The 19,712-nt window shown below is 49.9% G+C and overlaps 1 protein-coding gene across 1 annotated transcript in view; it reads left to right on the top strand.

Annotated features, from left to right (window-relative positions):
* USH2A (usherin) overlaps positions 1 to 19,712 on the top strand; it is a 1,656,840-nt gene that overhangs the window by 1,305,395 nt on the left and 331,733 nt on the right. Inside the window, exon 53 of the mRNA XM_063919430.1 lies at positions 19,306 to 19,529. Coding sequence (XP_063775500.1) covers positions 19,306 to 19,529 — 224 coding nt within the window. The remainder of the gene's footprint in view (positions 1 to 19,305; positions 19,530 to 19,712) is intronic.

The following is a 19,712-nucleotide window of genomic DNA, read 5'->3' as shown; positions in this document are numbered from 1 at the left end:
TACCTCCCAACTACCCTCTCATCCAGGGCCGGCTCTACCTCCCAACTACCCTCTCATCCAGGGCTGGCTCTACCTCCCAACCACCCTCTCATCCAGGGCCGGCTCTACCTCCCAACTACCCTCTCATCCAGGGCCGGCTTTACCTCCCAACTACCCTCTCATCCAGGACCGGCTCTACCTCCAACTACCTTCTCATCCAGCGCCGGCTCTACCTCCAACTACCCTCTCATCCAGCGCCGGCTCTACCTCCCAACTGCCCTCTCATCCAGGGCCGGCTCTACCTCCAACTACCCTCTCATCCAGGGCCGGCTCTACCTCCCAACTACCCTCTCATCCAGCGCCGGCTCTACCTCCCAACTACCCTCTCATCCAGGGCCGGCTCTACCTCCCAACTATCCTCTCATCCAGGGCCGGCTCTACCTCCCAACTACCCTCTCATCCAGGGCCGGCTCTACATCCCAACTACCCTCTCATCCAGGGCTGGCTCTACCTCCCAACCACCCTCTCATCCAGGGCCGGCTCTACCTCCCAACTACCCTCTCATCCAGGGCCGGCTTTACCTCCCAACTACCCTCTCATCCAGGGCCGGCTCTACCTCCCAACTGCCCTCTCATCCGGGGCCGGCTCTACCTCCAACTACCTTCTCATCCAGCGCCGGCTCTACCTCCAACTACCCTCTCATCCAGCGCCGGCTCTACCTCCCAACTGCCCTCTCATCCAGGGTCGGCTCTACCTCCAACTACCTTCTCATCCAGGGCCGGCTCTACCTCCCAACTACCCTCTCATCCAGCGCCGGCTCTACCTCCCAACTACCCTCTCATCCAGGGCCGGCTCTACCTCCCAACTATCCTCTCATCCGGGGCCGGCTCTACCTCCCAACTACCCTCTCATCCAGGACCTTCTCTACCTCCCAACTACCCTCTCATCCAGGACCGGCTCTACCTCCCAACTACCCTCTCATCCAGGACCGGCTCTACCTCCAACTACCTTCTCATCCAGCGCCAGCTCTACCTCCAACTACCCTCTCATCCAACACCGGCTCTACCTCCAACTACCCTCTCATCCAGGGCCGGCTCTACCTCCCAACTACCCTCTCATCCAGGCCCGGCTCTACTTCCCAACTACCCTCTCATCCAGGGCTGGCTCTACCTCCCAACTACCCTCTCATCCAGGGCTGGCTCTACCTCCCAACCACCCTCTCATCCAGGGCCGGCTCTACCTCCCAACTACCCTCTCATCCAGGGCCGGCTTTACCTCCCAACTACCCTCTCATCCAGGACCGGCTCTACCTCCAACTACCTTCTCATCCAGCGCCGGCTCTACCTCCAACTACCCTCTCATCCAGGGCCGGCTCTACCTCCAACTACCCTCTCATCCAGGGCCGGCTCTACCTCCCAACTACCCTCTCATCCAGCGCAGGCTCTACCTCCCAACTACCCTCTCATCCAGGGCCGGCTCTACCTCCCAACTATCCTCTCATCCAGGGCCGGCTCTACCTCCCAACTACCCTCTCATCCAGGGCCGGCTCTACCTCCCAACTACCCTCTCATCCAGGGCCGGCTCTACCTCCCAACCACCCTCTCATCCAGGGCGGCTCTACCTCCCAACTACCCTCTCATCCAGGGCTTACCTACCAACTACCCTCTCATCCAGGGCCGGCTCTACCTCCCAACTACCTTCTCATCCAGCGCCAGCTCTACCTATAACTACCCTCTCATCCAGCGCCGGCTCTACCTCCCAACTGCCCTCTCATCCAGGGTCGGCTCTACCTCCAACTACCCTCTCATCCAGGGCCGGCTCTACCTCCAAACTACCCTCTCATCCAGGACCGGCTCTACCTCCAACTACCTTCTCATCCAGCGCCGACTCTACCTCCAACTACCCTCTCATCCAGCGCCGGCTCTACCTCCCAACTGCCCTCTCATCCAGGGCCGGCTCTACCTCCAACTACCCTCTCATCTAGGGCCGGCTCTACCTCCCAACTACCCTCTCATCCAGCGCCGGCTCTACCTCCCAACTACCCTCTCATCCAGGGCCGGCTCTACCTCCCAACTATCCTCTCATCCAGGGCCGGCTCTACCTCCCAACTACCCTCTCATCCAGGACCTGCTCTACCTCCCAACTACCCTCTCATCCAGGACCGGCTCTACCTCCCAACTACCCTCTCATCCAGGACCGGCTCTACCTCCAACTACCTTCTCATCCAGCGCCAGCTCTACCTCCAACTACCCTCTCATCCAACACCGGCTCTACCTCCAACTACTTCTCACCCAGCGCCGGCTCTACCTCCCAACTACCCTCTCATCCAGGGCCAGCTCTACCTCCAACTACCCTCTCATCCAGCGCCGGCTCTACCTCCCAACTACCCTCTCATCCAGGGCCGGCTCTACCTTCAACTACCCTCTCATCCAGGGCCGGCTCTACCTCCCAACTACCCTCTCATCCAGGGCCGGCTCTACCTCCCAACTACCCTCTCATCCAGCGCCGGCTCTACCTCCCAACTACCCTCTCATCCAGGGCCGGCTCTACCTCCAACTACCCTCTCATCCAGGGCCGGCTCTACCTCCAACTACCCTCTCATCCAGGGCCGGCTCTACCTCCAACTACCCTCTCATCCAGGGCCGGCTCTACCTTCAACTACCCTCTCATCCAGGGCCGGCTCTACCTCCCAACTACCCTCTCATCCAGGACCGGCTCTACCTCCAACTACCCTCTCATCCAGGGCCGGCTCTACCTCCAACTACCCTTTCATCCAGGGCCGGCTCTACCATTCATCCAGCAAAACACTGCGGGCTGTCTCTGTATGCGGCCTCCTCCTTACACTGCGCTGCCTGCTGCTGCTGTGCGTACAATCAGGTGCTGCCACCGCTATCAGACTGGACCACATAGTGTCTCAGAGCTCCCTCCGTGCCGACACGTGTAACATCAAGTCGGCACCCTGAATGTTAGTATGCCAGGTAGGGCTAGGCTGGGAGGAGGGAGAATTAGGGGAAGGGGTAAAATTAATTAATTTCATTCAAAATGTTGGTATTATGGTGCTCTGGATCCGCTGTCGGTATTCTGACTGGCGGCATCTCGTACCTAACCCAAATTAAATATCTCCACCAGACCCTATGTGCAGTTTATATAAGTCCTGGAGTTCTGTCCCTCTTCTCGTTATACAGTATAATGATGCAATTCACCCCAGCCCTCCTAGTGGCCACCTATATCTCCTGTCTGGGAGGAGGTGGTGGGGGGGGGATCTGTATCTCCTCTCCGGGAGGAGATGGTGGGGGGATCTGTATCTCCTCTCTGGGAGGAGGTGGTGGGGGGATCTGTATCTCCTCTCTGGGAGGAGGTGGTGTTGGGGATCTGTATCTCCTCTCCGGGAGGAGGTGGTGGGGGGGATCTGTATCTCCTCTCCGGGAGGAGGTGGTGGGGGGGATCTGTATCTCCTGTATCTCCTCTCTGGGAGGAGGTGGGGGGGGGGGGATCTGTGTCTCCTCTCTGGGAGGAGGTGGTGGGGGGGATCTGTATCTCCTCTCCGGGAGGAGGTGGTGGGGGGGATCTGTATCTCCTCCCTGGGAGGAGGTGGTGGGGGGGATCTGTATCTCCTCTCCGGGAGGAGGTGGGGGGGGGGGGGATCTGTATCTCCTCTCCGGGAGGAGATGGTGGGGGGATCTGTATCTCCTCTCTGGGAGGAGGTGGTGGGGGGATCTGTATCTCCTCTCTGGGAGGAGGTGGTGTTGGGGATCTGTATCTCCTCTCCGGGAGGAGGTGGTGGGGGGGATCTGTATCTCCTCCCTGGGAGGAGGTGGTGAGGGGGATCTGTATCTCCTCTCCGGGAGGAGGTGGTGGGGGGGATCTGTATCTCCTCTCCGGGAGGAGGTGGTGGGGGGATCTGTATCTCCTCTCCGGGAGGAGGTGGTGGGGGGGGATCTGTATCTCCTCTCCGGGAGGAGGTGGTGGGGGGATCTGTATCTCCTCTCTGGGAGGAGGTGGTGGGGGGATCTGTATCTCCTCTCTGGGAGGAGGTGGTGGGGGGATTTGTATCTCCTCTCTGGGAGGAGGTGGTGGGGGGATCTGTATCTCCTCTCTGGGAGGAGGTGGTGGGGGGGATCTGTATCTCCTCTCCGGGAGGAGGTGGTGGGGGGGATCTGTATCTCCTCCCTGGGAGGAGGTGGTGGGGGGGATCTGTATCTCCTCTCTGGGAGGAGGTGGTGGGGGGGATCTGTATCTCCTCTCTGGGAGGAGGTGGTGGGGGGGGATTGCAGGTTAGGAGGCGCTAGGCTGAAAAATTGTCTAGGGTGCAGAGGGACCTTGTATCGGCCCTGGAACCCCCCCCCCACCACCACCACCACCACCACCGCCACCACCACCGCCGCCACCGCCACCATGCGACACTTCAGCCCAGTGCCGTAACAAGACATTTTGTGCCAGAGAAAGCATAGATGCACACCCCCCCCCCCCAGAGACATAAGATGAGTCCTGGTGCCCAGTGAAAGCACTTGCTGTGATGCCCCTTCCCTCATGATATATAAATACCATATCATGAAATAAATGCTGCACAGTAAGAATGCTTTAAAAAATAGAAATGTTAATGTTTATTTTTATTAATTAACAAAATGCAAAGTGAATGAACAGAAGAGAAATCTAAATGAAATCAATATTGACAACACAACACATCAATTCTTCTAGGTACACTTGCACGCAGTGTTTAAAGGAACTCGGCAGGAAGGTTTTTCCAAACATCTTGGGTAACTGACCACAGATCTGTGGATGTAGCTTGCTCAGATCCTTCTGTCTCTTCATATAATCCCAGACAGACTTGAGATCAGGGCTGTGGGGGCCATATCATCAATTCCAGGACTCCTTGTTCTTCTTTATGCTGAAGATAGTTCTAAATGTATGTTTGGGGTCGTTGTCCTGCTGCAAAATAAATTTGGAGCCAATCAGACGCCTCCCTGATGGTGTTGCATGATGGATAAGTACCTGACTGTATTTCTCAGCATTGAGGACACCATTAATCCTGACCAAATCCCCAACTCCATTTGCAGAAACGCAGCCCCAAACTTTCAAGGAACCTCCGCCACGCGTCACTGTTGCATGCAGTCTCTCATCATTGTACCGCTCTCCAGCACTTTGGCGAACAAACTGCCTCTGTTACAGCCAAATAGTTCCCATTGTGACTCATCAGTCCGGAGCCCCTGCTGCCATTTCTCTGCCCCCAGTTCCTATGTGTTCATGCATAGTTGAGTCAAAACAAGGCCAAGCGACTCAACTGTGCATGACATAGGAACTGGGGGGCAGAAAAATGGCTGCAGGTTCCCTTGACTGATGAGTTAAAATATGCAGAGAAAGGTTATATCATAATATATATATATATATATATATATCTTGTACTGTGTGCCCGGCACTCACTCTTAACGAATAGTAGATGCTGCGGTGCCCTCCTGGAGGCAAATACCTCTGGATACTGGTAGGTAAAGAAGGCGGCACTCAGGCAGACGTTTTAAGCAAGTAACTCTGTGGTCAGTTTATTCCGACATGTTTCGGGGTAATCACCCCGTCCTCAGGGTCATCATAGCCCAAACTGAACCAATGAACATACATATATACAAACAACAATAAACAATCAAGACTCAAATCCTACTCACCTGCTCCACAACGCCATTCTGATCCGGCGTTGTTGTTTGTATATATGTATGTTGATTGGTTCAGTTTGGGCTATGATGATGACCCTGAGGACGGGGTGATTACCCCGAAACATGTCGGAATAAACTGACCACAGAGTTACTTGCTTAAAACGTCTGCCTGAGTGCCGCCTTCTTTACCTACCTATATATATATATATATATATATATATATATATACATATGTATATTTATACAGTATATATAAGCTTAGAATGTATAATGCAGAAGTCTACGGCACAGAAAAAAAGTAAAAAAAAAAAAAGCTTGGAATTTATAATAAACACTGAGACGGTAACATTGCACCTATAAAAGTGTTTCAGTATATCTCCCTGTATATAAAGGACACACATGCACCAATCAGAGGCAATGGTCTGTGAGGGAAGACATGGCGTGAAGCAGCCGCAGTCTCCGCACACTGCGCACGTCAGCACTCACTTTGCTTGGCGCTCTTCTCACATTGGGACAGATTGTGGAGCCGCTGTGCACAAATATTCTGATGCTGCAGGAGGCGTCCGATGAAAATAGCGCGTCCTGCCATCATCTCTAATCCTAGTGCTGCGTCCGTAGACGCAGCATGGGATCAGCATGGCGACCATCCATCGCAATGGTCGGAGCCCTCGGCCAGCCTGCGTAAACTGAAACTTGCTCACCCTGGAAGTTGGAATACCTCCGCAGGCCAGTGGTCACCCAGTAACGCCCGATCAGCCATCAGTGAGAAATGATTGAAATGCGTCGGACTCTGAATGACTCGTTCTAAGCCGCATGCTGTATGTTGCCTTCAGCGCATGCAGAGTTTGCTAAAGACTGGCAAGATGCGGCCGCATTTTGTATTGGTCAGGGTCACTGAATGCCTCTCTGCCATTTCATGACATCTCGCCACCTCAAACTTAATATTTCCAAAACAGAGCTACTTATATTTCCACTGGCCAATAGTAGTTCCCAACCTGATATCTCTATCACTGCTGAGAACTCGGCTATCTACCCTACCCCACAAGCTCGCTGCCTAGGTGTCATCCCTGACTCTGATCTATACTTTGTTCCCCACATTCAATCTGTCTCAAAATCATGTTACATTCATCTAAAAAACATATCCAAAATACGACCATATCTTACACAAGACACCGCAAACTCTCCAATCCCTGCTCTCATTATCTCCCGCATTGATTATTGCAATAGTCTCCTAACTGGTCTTCCCAAAACGAGACTCTCACCACTACAATCCATTCTGACTGCAGCTGCGAGGCTAATCTTCCTCGCTAGACGTTCATCGTCTGCAGATCCGCTCTGTCAGTCCCTCCATTGGTTACCTGTATTCTACCGTATTCAATATAAAATACTTTTACTCACACATAAGGCTATTAACCAAACTACACCAACGTACATCACTTCGCTTATCACAAAATATCTCCCAACCCGACCTCTCCGCTCTGCACAAGATCTGCGTCTCTCATCCACACTCATTACTCGCTCCCATGCACGATTGCAGGACTTTCTTCGGGCTGCACCCACTCTGTGGAATGCCCTCCCATGCACAATAAGACTCTCCTCTAGTCTCCAAACCTTCAAGCGTTCCCTGAAAACTCTCCTCTTCAGGCATCTTATCACATTCCAGCACAGCTCACTCAACCGTCATAAACTTTCCTATCCGATTATGGCCCTCATTCCGAGTTGTTCGCTCGGTACTTTTCTTCGCATCGCAGCGATTTTCCGCTAATTGCGCATGCGCAATGTTCGCACTGTGGCTGCGCCAAGTAAATTTGCTAAGAAGTTTGGTATTTTACTCATTACAAGGGTTTTTCTTCGTTCTGGTGATCGTAATGTGATTGACAGGAAGTGGGTGTTTCTGGGCGGAAACTGACCGTTTTATGGGAGTGTGTGAAAAAACGCTGCCGTTTCTGGGAAAAACGCGGGAGTGGCTGAAGAAACGGGGGAGTGTCTGGGCGAACGCTGGGTGTGTTTGTGACGTCAAACCAGGAACGACAAGCACTGAACTGATTGCACTGGAAGAGTAAGTCTCGAGCTACTCAGAAACTGCACAGAGAAGTCTTTTCGCAATATTGCGAATCTTTCGTTCGCAATTTTGATAAGCTAAGATTCACTCCCAGTAGGCGGCGGCTTAGCGTGTGCAATGCTGCTAAAAACAGCTTGCGAGCGAACAACTCGGAATGAGGGCCTATATCCCCACTGTACAGTACACACATATCCTCCACATATTTTCTCTTTTCACTTTCCCTTCCTTCTGACCATGGTTCATCATTGCTGTGATGTGATATCCTGCAGCCCACCTAGAACCTCTGCAATCTGGTGGACAACTATGCAATAGATAATACCTATCCTTGTGTATCAATGCCTATTTCCCTATAGATTGTAAGCTTGCGAGCAGGGCCTTCCTACCTCTATGACTGTTTGTTATTACCCAGTTTTGTTATATAACTGTTATTTCCAATTGTAAAGCACAACGGAATTTGCTGCGCTATATAAGAAACTGTTAATAAATAAACTTAGGGTCAGGCAGTCCCCATGGAGGGAGTCTTACCCTTTATAAATACCTGTAACTGTGGACAATATCATGTTTAGGCGTTGCGCGGTATTGTGTCTGGTATTGACTTTAGAGGCGTCTACCGGTGAGGACAGCTGGCCAGGTTCTGCTCCTGCCCCAGATATCTCTATGACACATTGGCAGCTATCTGGAACAAGGACAGCTAAAAAGAAAACCTCTTTGCTTTTATTATCCTATCTTACCCCAATGGCCACACTGTAAAGCCTGCTGTTCCCACAGCTGTGATTTCCACATCAGCAATACCTGCGCAAGCAGCCTCCCAGCCAGCGCGTGCAAAGTGGCGTCTATTAGACATTGGCTTAATATTCTGCAAAGCTTATGTGCAGCTAGAAAGCTTATGCAGTTTAATTCTAATGCTTGCTGTAAACCATTGGTTTTACAGATTTATTGAATTAGTAATTCATCAGCCAGCTGTGTTTGTGCATTCCTCCGGTTCTGCCATGCACATTAAATAATTGTTGGCAGGGTTTCATGAAAACAGATTTTTTTTAATCCCTGTTGCGATATATTTTCTCCTTGACTCTCCTGAGGAAATGCGCTTTGACAGTAAACGAGAAGATACAGTATTGTTTTTTTGGGGGGACATTCGCTGTCTTAGCAAGACGGTGGGATTGGCTACACCTGGCCATAACCGGAGCGCTAAGGTGATTTGTGGCATTAAATGGCGGATACCGGATAAGGTGCGTAATGGGAGCAGGTTACACCTAAGTAAAGCGTTTGCAAATTGTATGGTCGGCGATATGCAGAGCTACGATCAAGTTGCGCTTTGCTCTGCAGTTGCAGAACATCTGCCCGCTTACCACTAGCTACATGTCACAGACACTTACCACCCATTTGCGCCCCTGTAATAAACATTTTCCTATACAAGCAAAAATCACAATTGTTATTAGACATCATTTAAACTGCGTAAAACTCCCAGATACAACAAAAACAATTCCCCACCTTTCGTACAATAGGAAAATTAAAAAAAAATTAGAATATACTTTCAATAATATATTCTATGCTAGAGCGCAGTAGGGAGCACCATTCAGTGCCAGCGGAGTATTCACAAACACCCAACCACAAGCGTCGTCATCACCATCATCATTCAATAGTGATTTCACGCACGTTACGCCAGGCCAACGGGCATAGCGGGTCATTCCGAGTTGATCGCTAGCTGCATTTGTTCGCTGCGCAGCGATCAGGCTAAAAAACGGCTGTTCTACGCATGCGCAATGCGCAATGCGCACACGCGACATACGGGCACAACGAATGATGTCGTTTTGCACAGGGTCTAGTGAAGCATTTCAGTCGCACTGGTTGCCGCAGAGTGATTGACATGAAATGGGCGTTTCTGGGTGTCAACTGACCGTTTTCAGGGAGTGTTCGGAAAAACGCAGGCGTGCCAGGGAAAATGCAGGCGTGGCTGGGCGAACGCTGGTGTGTGACGTCAAATCCGGAACTGAATAGTCTGAAGTGATCGCAAGCGCTGAGTAGGTCTGAAGCTACTCAGAAACTACACAAAAACTTTTTGCAGGCGCTCTGCGATACAACCGTTCACACTTCTGCTAAGCTAAAATACACTCCCAGTGGGCGGCGGCATAGCGTTTGCATGGCTGCTAAAAACTGCTAGCGAGCGATCAACTCGGAATGACCCCCATAGTGCTCACTCTGCTCCACTCCCTGAATGTACTTGTAGAATAACACAGAATTGCAAAGTTCCTCTTATAACTTCATGTCCCGCTACTGTGTAGACTTTGTATATTCTCCACTAGGGTTTCCTCCGGGCACTGGCGCTGAGAAAGGGGGCGGGTAATAATTACCTCATCCGGAAGGCGGGTCCCTCAACCACGGTCGGCACCATCTTCCCAGTGATATCTTCAGGAAGATAACGACGCACATGAAAGGAAAGAGTCTGGAGAGTCTTTGCTCTATATTATGCATGTGTCATCCTCCCAATTATCATTGGATATATGGTGCCGGCTGAGTAGAGGGGACCTGCCCTCCTCGTGCCCCAAACCATCCCTCCCACCACCCCACCCCGGTCCCTCCTGGACTTGAATGGCGCACCCTGTGGAGCGCAATTAATATTTTTTTTAATGTTCTTTCTTTTTATGGGGCGTGGACGCACCTCCTTTCAATGAACACCTCCATGCCAGTACCGGGGTCAGCGTGGCTCTCTACAGCCCTGCCTCCGGCTGCTCTTGTTTCCTTCCATGCTTCAAAAATATTCCTGTAGGTTAATTGGCTCCCAATAAAAATGAACCCTAGCGCGTGTGTACATGTAGCAGGGAACGGGTGTGGTATGGAAGGTAGATAGTAACTAGGTCGACAGTGTCTGGGTTGAACACTATTGGTCGACAGTAACTAGGTCGACAGGTATACTAGGTCGACAGGGTCTCTATGTCGACATGTTATAGGTCAACTGGTCAAAAGGTCGACATGAGTTTTTTTATGTTTTATTGGTGTCGTTTTCTTCGTAGAGTGACCGGGAACCCCAATTAGTGCACCGCGTCCCCTCGCATGGCTCGCTTCGCTCGAAATGCTTCGGGCAAGGTGCCTCGCTCCACTACCACTACCAATCATAGTCCGTGTGGATCGATAAGTATGAAAAAGTTAAAAAAAAATAAAAAAAAAATTGTGAAAAACTCATGTTGACCTTTTGACCTGTCGGCCTAGAACATGTCAACCTAGAGAACCTGTCGACCTAGAAACCCTGTCGAAATAGTTACTGTCGAGCTAGATAGTGTCGACCTAGTTACTGTCGACCTAGAGACCGGATCCCGCAGGGAACATAGATTGTAAGCTCCACTGGGACAGGGAGTAAATATTCTCTGTGGGATACGTGTGCACTATATGAGTAACTGGTAATAAATACTGTCTCTATATCTGGTATTTAGGAGTTATAGTTGCCTTTTAGTTATCCCGACCCGTCCAAGCTGCAAAATGCTGTGATTTGCATAATTTTACCGCAGGAGGCGTGGCTATGATGACGCTCGTCACAGCGATACACACTTCTTCCGGCATGTAAGAGCCTTCGGCGCACCCTCGCCGGAGTAGTAAGAAAACATTGGGATAATTCCAGGCTGCTCGCTCTCTGGTCACAACATGCAAATCAGCCTTCCAAAAATACTGTGTTCTTAGCAGTGGCAATTTTATGGGCACCTCGTTAATCCATCCCGATGCATTTTTAAACCACGGCACAGCACCCGTCGACAGATGTAACCGGAAGCTGGGCCCGGGCAATATATACTATAAATGCGCCTGAAAAATTCCATGTTACAATTATATAAAAAAATAATTAATTGTCAGGTCCTGAACTTATTTTGTTTTTGTTGTGGTTGAGCGAAAATTCCCCTCTGATGTTGGAGATCAGAAGTCAAGTGCTAGAGTACATGTGATAAATTAGGCGGGGGTCAGAGGGCGCGCCGAAGCTTCGCACAATTGCCTATCTCTGCATTCGCAGCTCGTTGATGCTGAAGTGATGCACTCTGGGAATTGCGACCAAACTCTGCTCCCTAACAGCTGCTCTCCCTAAGTGAGTTAGTGCACGTCAGACATCTTTATGTCAGAATCTCGCCGTGATGGATGCAGTCTTCAGAAGATGCTGCATAAAAATCTGCTGTGCCGTTCTGGCTATTAAGTGAAATTACTATTTAAATTAATGGCACTGTCACAGTTTATCTGTGCAAAGAATGAACGCTGATTAGGGTATTAAGTAATTAGCAATTTATCACACTGTAACAAGGTTGATAATAATTAAAAAAAGTAATGGTTTACTAAAGAAACTAGAAAGGGAGTCACTTTGTGTTTTGCGACTGAATTCTTGGCTGAAATTTCCGATTCTGTCAGAGACAGAATTTTATGCGAAGGGCGGAATCTCCGATTTGTTCCCCAGCTACCGCGGTTCATTATCAGAATTTGAGTTTGCTTGTCAGGAGTCCCTTAGAGCTATCAGAATAGTGTTCAGGAGTTTTTGAATTAGGTCACTGTTTGCATGTGATTGCATTGCTTGATATGTGCCATAAGTGTAATCAAATCTAGGAACAGCAAATATCATATGCCGAGGTGGGCCGTCGGAATGCATCCCGTCTGGAGAATTGCGCTTTGTGCTGTAGAGCAATGCGTACAGAAGATGGACACATACAAGGTTCGGGCCGACTAATCTGCATACGTGACGTGAGCACAAACGCTTACTGTAGGGCCCCATGTTGAGTTGGACGCAAATTTTTATTACGCATTCGCACAAAAAACTGCGCAGTGTGTATATGCATTTACTCGCATCTGATACTCGCCGTCATTAGCTTCTGATTGGCTGATTATGAAACTGATTGGGGCTTCGCTAATAATGATTGTTTAAACATTATATTATTTTATGCATACATTTTTATTGTTTTTTTTGTGCTTTCAAGGAATATTATACCTGCTGTATTATACAGAGGTTTTTTATTTTTATTTAAATCAAACAGAATATAGAATGTATTTTTCTACAGTGTATCAAAACCACCGTTCATGAAACTTTTCTCATGCATATGACCCTGTTGTGCGTCCGTGTATCTGACGCTACTGGTGCAGGGCTGAGTGCACCTTTTGTTGCATCTGCCTCAGTGCATGGCCGTAAATACACTATTTCATTTTTACAGCTATATATATGGAAGCATGCACACCATAGCATTAACAAATTAATTATTATTATGCAATTACAATGCTCTGTAAATGTGACATTACCTAAAAAGCAGGGTGTGCAGGAAATGCGTCCCAGTGGGGGTGGGGCATATATGACATGGGGAGGGGCTTATTGGCAGAACCTGGACATGACATTTACGACAGGCAAGGTCAAAATGTGACAATAGAAAACGGCTGCCTGCCAGTCAGTCCCGGTTGTAGTAATGTGATGGCAACCTGACATCTGCCGATAGGGCGTATCGATGTAACCTAACCGTAGCAGATGTAATGACATATCAGCCTGTAAACAGAAAGGAGAAGAAGGCAATTAAATCCAGCTGGCAGATTTTTTTTTTTCTAACCTTTTTTTTTTTTTTACACAGCGATCAGCCTGTGATCTATCAAAAACACACGGCTGATCACGGGGCCGGATCCGAGCTCAGCCTTCACTGCCAGCAGACAGAGAAAGCAGTGCAGATGTCAGGGAACCAGAGGGAAGCCCGGATAATGCTATCTCAAGATAGCGTTATTATCACAAGACTACCTCCAGTGTTTTTTACAATGTTTTCTTTTTTAGTAAATTCTGGCAGATCGCATTTCCCATTACAAGTATGGGGACATGTGATCTGAGATGTGAATTTAACGGTTTGGAGGAGAATTTTGCTAATTCTCCTCCAATTGTACTTTAGTACATTCTGGTGATTCTAAAATAATGTGAAAATGGTGTTAAAACACCCAATTCACATTATAATAGTAAAAATAATTTTGATAAATATGCCAGATAGTCTTGTTGCTGGTAGGTATGTTGTAGGTTTGTCAGGGAGCAGTGGGTGTGTCGGGATGCACAGTACCTCATGTTTTATACTGTCAGTCCCCTGTTCTGGATTGTTCTTCAAGCATAAGTCGTTCCTACTCCCTCTGCTTTTTATTTCTTGTTGTCGGCTGCAGCGCCTGTTTTGAGTTGTGCTCTCCTCACCAGTGCACGGGTAAGGCTGTTTCCACCCTACGGGGGTCAGTGGCACCACCGGTCCTGGTGGGCTTCTTGCGTGTCATTGAGAGGAGATTTGAGTGAATGTGATGGACCGGTAGTTCTTGCGTCAGGTTGTGGTCAGTCAGCCCTTGTTGTATTTGTAGGGCAGTTATTTCCTTCCTCACCATACCCTATAAATAAAAGCTGACCCTTTCCCTGCCAGTATGTCTCAGAGTCTTTATTTTGCATAAGTTATTTAGATAAGTATTATTAGAATATGCTTATGTGTATAGCTGATACAGAGTTTGGGGTCTAAGGGGCCTATGGACTAATCCTTGGAGACAGATAAAGTACCAGCCAATCAGCTCCTAACTGTCACGTTACAGACTGTGCTTGAAAAATGACAGGAGCTGATTGGCTGGTTATTTTTTTTTTTATCTCCAAAGGCTTAGCACAGAGATTCCTATGGGGTCTATTTATTAAGCCTTGGATGGAGATAAAGTGAACGCAGATAAAGTACCAGCCAATCAGCTGTTAGCTGCTATGACACAGGCTGTATTTCAGAAATGACAGTTAGGAGCTGATTAGCTGGAACTTTATCTCCGTCCATTTTATCTCTATCCAATGCTTAGTAAATAGAGCCCATATGCCTTATAACCATGGATGGTGCTGGGACCTGGGCTAGCTGTACAGGGGCACTGGCAGCTGAGTTGGTGGACAGGGTGCCATTTGCCCCTTGGGCCAGTACAAAGTTGCTGTTTGGGTCTGCTGGGCGTGCACACAGATTGCGGCCGGGGGTTATGCGGAGCTTCAGTCCGGGGCGCTCTTATGTTATGGTGGGTACACACTATATGATGCGCTCTATGAGCGACATCGCATAGTTTTTCCCCTTCAGAACATGCAGCATCTGACGATATAGTCAGATTGAGCTGCATTTACAGGCGTCAGCGAGGGTCATTAACGACTCCCGGGAGCGCGCATCGGCCGTCAATGGCAGCATACACACTGGGCATCGCTCAATATCGCTCAGCAGGGTAATAATGAGCGATATTGTTTACAAAATCGCCTAGTGTGTACCCGGCATTAGGCACACACTAGACGATGTGTACCCAGCACAATATCGGCGGTGATAGGACCCGCCGGTGGGGTCGGCATTAGCAAGTGCATACACAATTGCCGATGCCGGCAGCGACGATGCAATTGCGGGTGGGAGGGGGAGATGTCGATGCGCGGGAGCGTGCATCGTCAGCGACATAGTGCGTACACACTAGACGATTTGAACGATGTGTCATTCCGATCCGTCGGAATCGGGTAGATCATTTGCGATATTGTCTAGTGTCTACCCAGCATTAGTAAACACGGCGTGGTGCATGTACAAATCAGCAATGCGATCGCAATTGAATTGCGATCACATCGCTGCCGGCCACTTACATGCCGGGCGGCCTTGTCCTGCGCTGAGCGTCCGCCAGCATGTGATCGCAGCCAGTTGCGGTTTTGCTAAAATAGCAAAACTGCAACTGAAGCTGAATGAGGCCTCAGTCCTTGCACACGCGGATGCGCAGACGTGCGCCCAGGAAGGATATTGTAGCGCTGTCAGCATAAAGTTACAGACGTAACTGTGACAAAAGACACGAGGACAGCCATGACTGCGTCTGATCCGTCACCGGGGAGCAGAGGAAACAGTAGGAATGTTGGTGTATTGCGTGTAATGTGTCTGCATGTATTATGTATATACTGTATGTATGTGGGTATAGGTATTATATATATCTTATCATGTATTATGTATATACTGTATGTATGTGGGTATAGGTATTATATATATCTTATCATGTATTATGTATATACTGTATGTATGTGGGTATAGGTATTATATATATCTTATCATGTATTATGTATATACTGTATGTATGTGGGTATAGGTATTATATATATCTTATCATGTATTATGTATATACTGTATGTATGTGGGTATAGGTATTATATATATCTTATCATGTATTATGTATATACTGTATGTATGTGGGTATAGGTATTATATATATCTTATCATGTATTATGTATATACTGTATGTATGTGGGTATAGGTATTATAGAAATGTTATTCATGTATTATGTATATACTGTATGTGAGTATATAGATATTATATACATGTTATTCATGTAGTGGAAGGAGGCGCCGCTTTGTCTAGAAAAGGGATTTTACCAGTGTTTCTGATTTTTCATTTCTAAATTCTTGTTTATTTTTGTTTCATTTTGCCTCATCTAGGGTAAGGGGTAACGGGGTGTTCATACTGTATATATGGGGTTGGGATTGACGTGCCGACGGTCGTGATGCCAGCGTTCAGAATACCGACCACGGCATCCTGATGTTAGAATCTCGACAGGGGAAGGTAAATATACTTACCTTCCCCCAATTGCCCCCTAACCCTCACCCACCCTTCTAGTAACCTTCCCCCTCCCCCCCACCCCGCTGCCTAATTCTCCCCAGTGGTGCCTAAACCTAACCCCCCGTCCCTGCCGCCTAGACCTAACCCCCTTCCCCCCTGCGGCCTAAACCTACCCCCCCCCACACACCCCCCCGCCCCTCAGCCTAAGCCTTCAATCTAAACCTAACCCCACCCCCCTGCAGCTTACCTGTCAGACAGGCCGGCAGTGGCTCGTTAGGGATCCCGGCGGTCCTGGTGTCAGGATTCCGGCATTGGTTTCTCAACTGCTGGGATACCGACTGCCGAGATCCTGACCGGATCCCCATATACGGGGAGTCTAGCACCGTACATAGGAAACATGACTGTGAAACACTAATGCAGCGTAAAAAGGACAGAATGAGCGCACAAAGGGAAAAACTAAACAGTGAAATAATAAGATGACAATGCGGTGACAATAAAACTATTACTCGCTGTGCCCTGGGGTGAGCGGACATAAAGGATCTTAGGCTAAAGGGTAGGTTGGTGTGGAAGCCTTTTTGCAGTTCTGGATCTTTTTTTGGGATTGATCCTTAGGTGTTAGGGAGAAGCAGCAGGAATTTCATTTCTCAAGGAGCGCCCCACACATTCTACCAACTCCTTGTGTCATAAAGGATCTTAGACCTAGGCTGTGAGTGAAGACACTGGAGACAGGCATAGCGAGGGAGAGAAGGGGAGGGTGGAGGGCCCTGCCTGTAGGAGTTGGGGTATAACTGGGAAGAAGAGGGTGGAGGGCCCTGCCTGTAGGAGTTGGGGTATAACTGGGAAGAAGAGGGTGGAGGGCCCTGCCTGTAGGAGTTGGGGTATAACTGGGAAGAAGAGGGTGGAGGGCCCTGCCTGTAGGAGTTGGGGTATAACTGGGAAGAAGAGGGTGGAGGGCCCTGCCTGTGGGAGTTTGGGTATAACTGGGAAGAAGAGGGTGGAGGGCCCTGCCTGTAGGAGTTGGGGTATAACTGGGAAGAAGAGGGTGGAGGGCCCTGCCTGTAGGAGTTGGGGTATAACTGGGAAGAAGAGGGTGGAGGGCCCTGCCTGTAGGAGTTGGGGTATAACTGGGAAGAAGAGGGTGGAGGGCCCTGCCTGTAGGAGTTGGGGTATAACTGGGAAGAAGAGGGTGGAGGGCCCTGCCTGTGGGAGTTTGGGTATAACTAGGAAGAAGAGGGTGGAGGGCCCTGCCTGTAGGAGTTGGGGTATAACTGGGAAGAAGAGGGTGGAGGGCCCTGCCTGTAGGAGTTGGGGTATAACTGGGAAGAAGAGGGTGGAGGGCCCTGCCTGTGGGAGTTTGGGTATAACTGGGAAGAAGACGGTGGAGGGCCCTGCCTGTAGGAGTTGGGGTATAACTGGGAAGAAGAGGGTGGAGGGCCCTGCCTGTAGGAGTTGGGGTATAACTGGGAAGAAGAGGGTGGAGGGCCCTGCCTGTAGGAGTTGGGGTATAACTGGGAAGAAGAGGGTGGAGGGCCCTGCCTGTAGGAGTTGGGGTATAACTGGGAAGAAAAGAGTGGAGGGCCCTGCCTGTGAGAGTTTGGGTATAACTGGGAAGAAGAGGGTGGAGGGCCCTGCCTGTAGGAGTTGGGGTATAACTGGGAAGAAGAGGGTGGAGGGCCCTGCCTGTAGGAGTTGGGGTATAACTGGGAAGAAGAGGGTGGAGGGCCCTGCCTGTAGGAGTTGGGGTATAACTGGGAAGAAGAGGGTGGAGGGCCCTGCCTGTAGGAGTTGGGGTATAACTGGGAAGAAGAGGGTGGAGGGCCCTGCCTGTGGGAGTTTGGGTATAACTAGGAAGAAGAGGGTGGAGGGCCCTGCCTGTAGGAGTTGGGGTATAACTGGGAAGAAGAGGGTGGAGGGCCCTGCCTGTAGGAGTTGGGGTATAACTGGGAAGAAGAGGGTGGAGGGCCCTGCCTGTGGGAGTTTGGGTATAACTGGGAAGAAGACGGTGGAGGGCCCTGCCTGTAGGAGTTGGGGTATAACTGGGAAGAAGAGGGTGGAGGGCCCTGCCTGTAGGAGTTGGGGTATAACTGGGAAGAAGAGGGTGGAGGGCCCTGCCTGTAGGAGTTGGGGTATAACTGGGAAGAAGAGGGTGGAGGGCCCTGCCTGTAGGAGTTGGGGTATAACTGGGAAGAAGAGGGTGGAGGGCCCTGCCTGTGGGAGTTTGGGTATAACTGGGAAGAAGACGGTGGAGGGCCCTGCCTGTAGGAGTTGGGGTATAACTGGGAAGAAGAGGGTGGAGGGCCCTGCCTGTAGGAGTTGGGGTATAACTGGGAAGAAAAGGGTGGAGGGCCCTGCCTGTGAGAGTTTGGGTATAACTGGGAAGAAGAGGGTGGAGGGCCCTGCCTGTAGGAGTTGGGGTATAACTGGGAAGAAGAGGGTGGAGGGCCCTGCCTGTAGGAGTTGGGGTATAACTGGGAAGAAGAGGGTGGAGGGCCCTGCCTGTAGGAGTTGGGGTATAACTGGGAAGAAGAGGGTGGAGGGCCCTGCCTGTAGGAGTTGGGGTATAACTGGGAAGAAGAGGGTGGAGGGCCCTGCCTGTGGGAGTTTGGGTATAACTGGGAAGAAGAGGGTGGAGGGCCCTGCCTGTAGGAGTTGTGGTATAACTGGGAAGAAGAGGGTGGAGGGCCCTGCCTGTAGGAGTTGGGGTATAACTGGGAAGAAGAGGGTGGAGGGCCCTGCCTGTGGGAGTTGGGGTATAACTGGGAAGAAGAGGGTGGAGGGCCCTGCCTGTAGGAGTTGGGGTATTACTGGGAAGAAGAGGGTGGAGGGCCCTGCCTGTGGGAGTTGGGGTATAACTGGGAAGAAGAGGGTGTAGGGCCCTGCCTGTAGGAGTTGGGGTATAACTGGGAAGAAGAGGGTGGAGGGCCCTGCCTGTGGGAGTTGGGGTATAACTGGGAAGAAGAGGGATATACCTAAATGTATAGAAAATGGAATGACAAATGTCTGACAATAACACACATTGTACCAGGCACCTCCTGACTCGTTGTTGTCATCTGTCGCTGTGTCTCCTAGGCTTGTCCTGCTGCGGCACCCACTATGTGAATCTGTCAGAGACTACATGCTGTTCGGGATCTAATGGACAATTTAAAGCACATCTGAAGTTAAATAATGGGATGCCATTAAAATGCTGTGAAACCGAAGTGATTACTGCAGAGGAAGGATGCTGTAACGGAATTGGATATAATCCAGTGACTCATGTTTGTTCTGACAAGCCGCGGACAGAAAGCCTTAGCACGGTAATTAAAGCCCGACAGCCCTTTCTTCACTCAGAGAAATCTGTCTGAGATCTCAGTGGTGTCACCAGCTCTGCCTGGACCATAATGCAAAACGTGACCTCACGTATCAGCGCACAGGGGCATGCAGCAGCAGCAGACGGTGTATGGCGTCATAGCACACAACACGGTAGAATCCCTAGCATC

This window comes from Pseudophryne corroboree, chromosome 4 (genome assembly GCF_028390025.1).
Source record: "Pseudophryne corroboree isolate aPseCor3 chromosome 4, aPseCor3.hap2, whole genome shotgun sequence".
Lineage (NCBI taxonomy): Eukaryota > Metazoa > Chordata > Amphibia > Anura > Myobatrachidae > Pseudophryne > Pseudophryne corroboree.
Note: the sequence above shows the minus strand (reverse complement) of the source record. Positions and strands in the feature narration are given on the sequence as shown.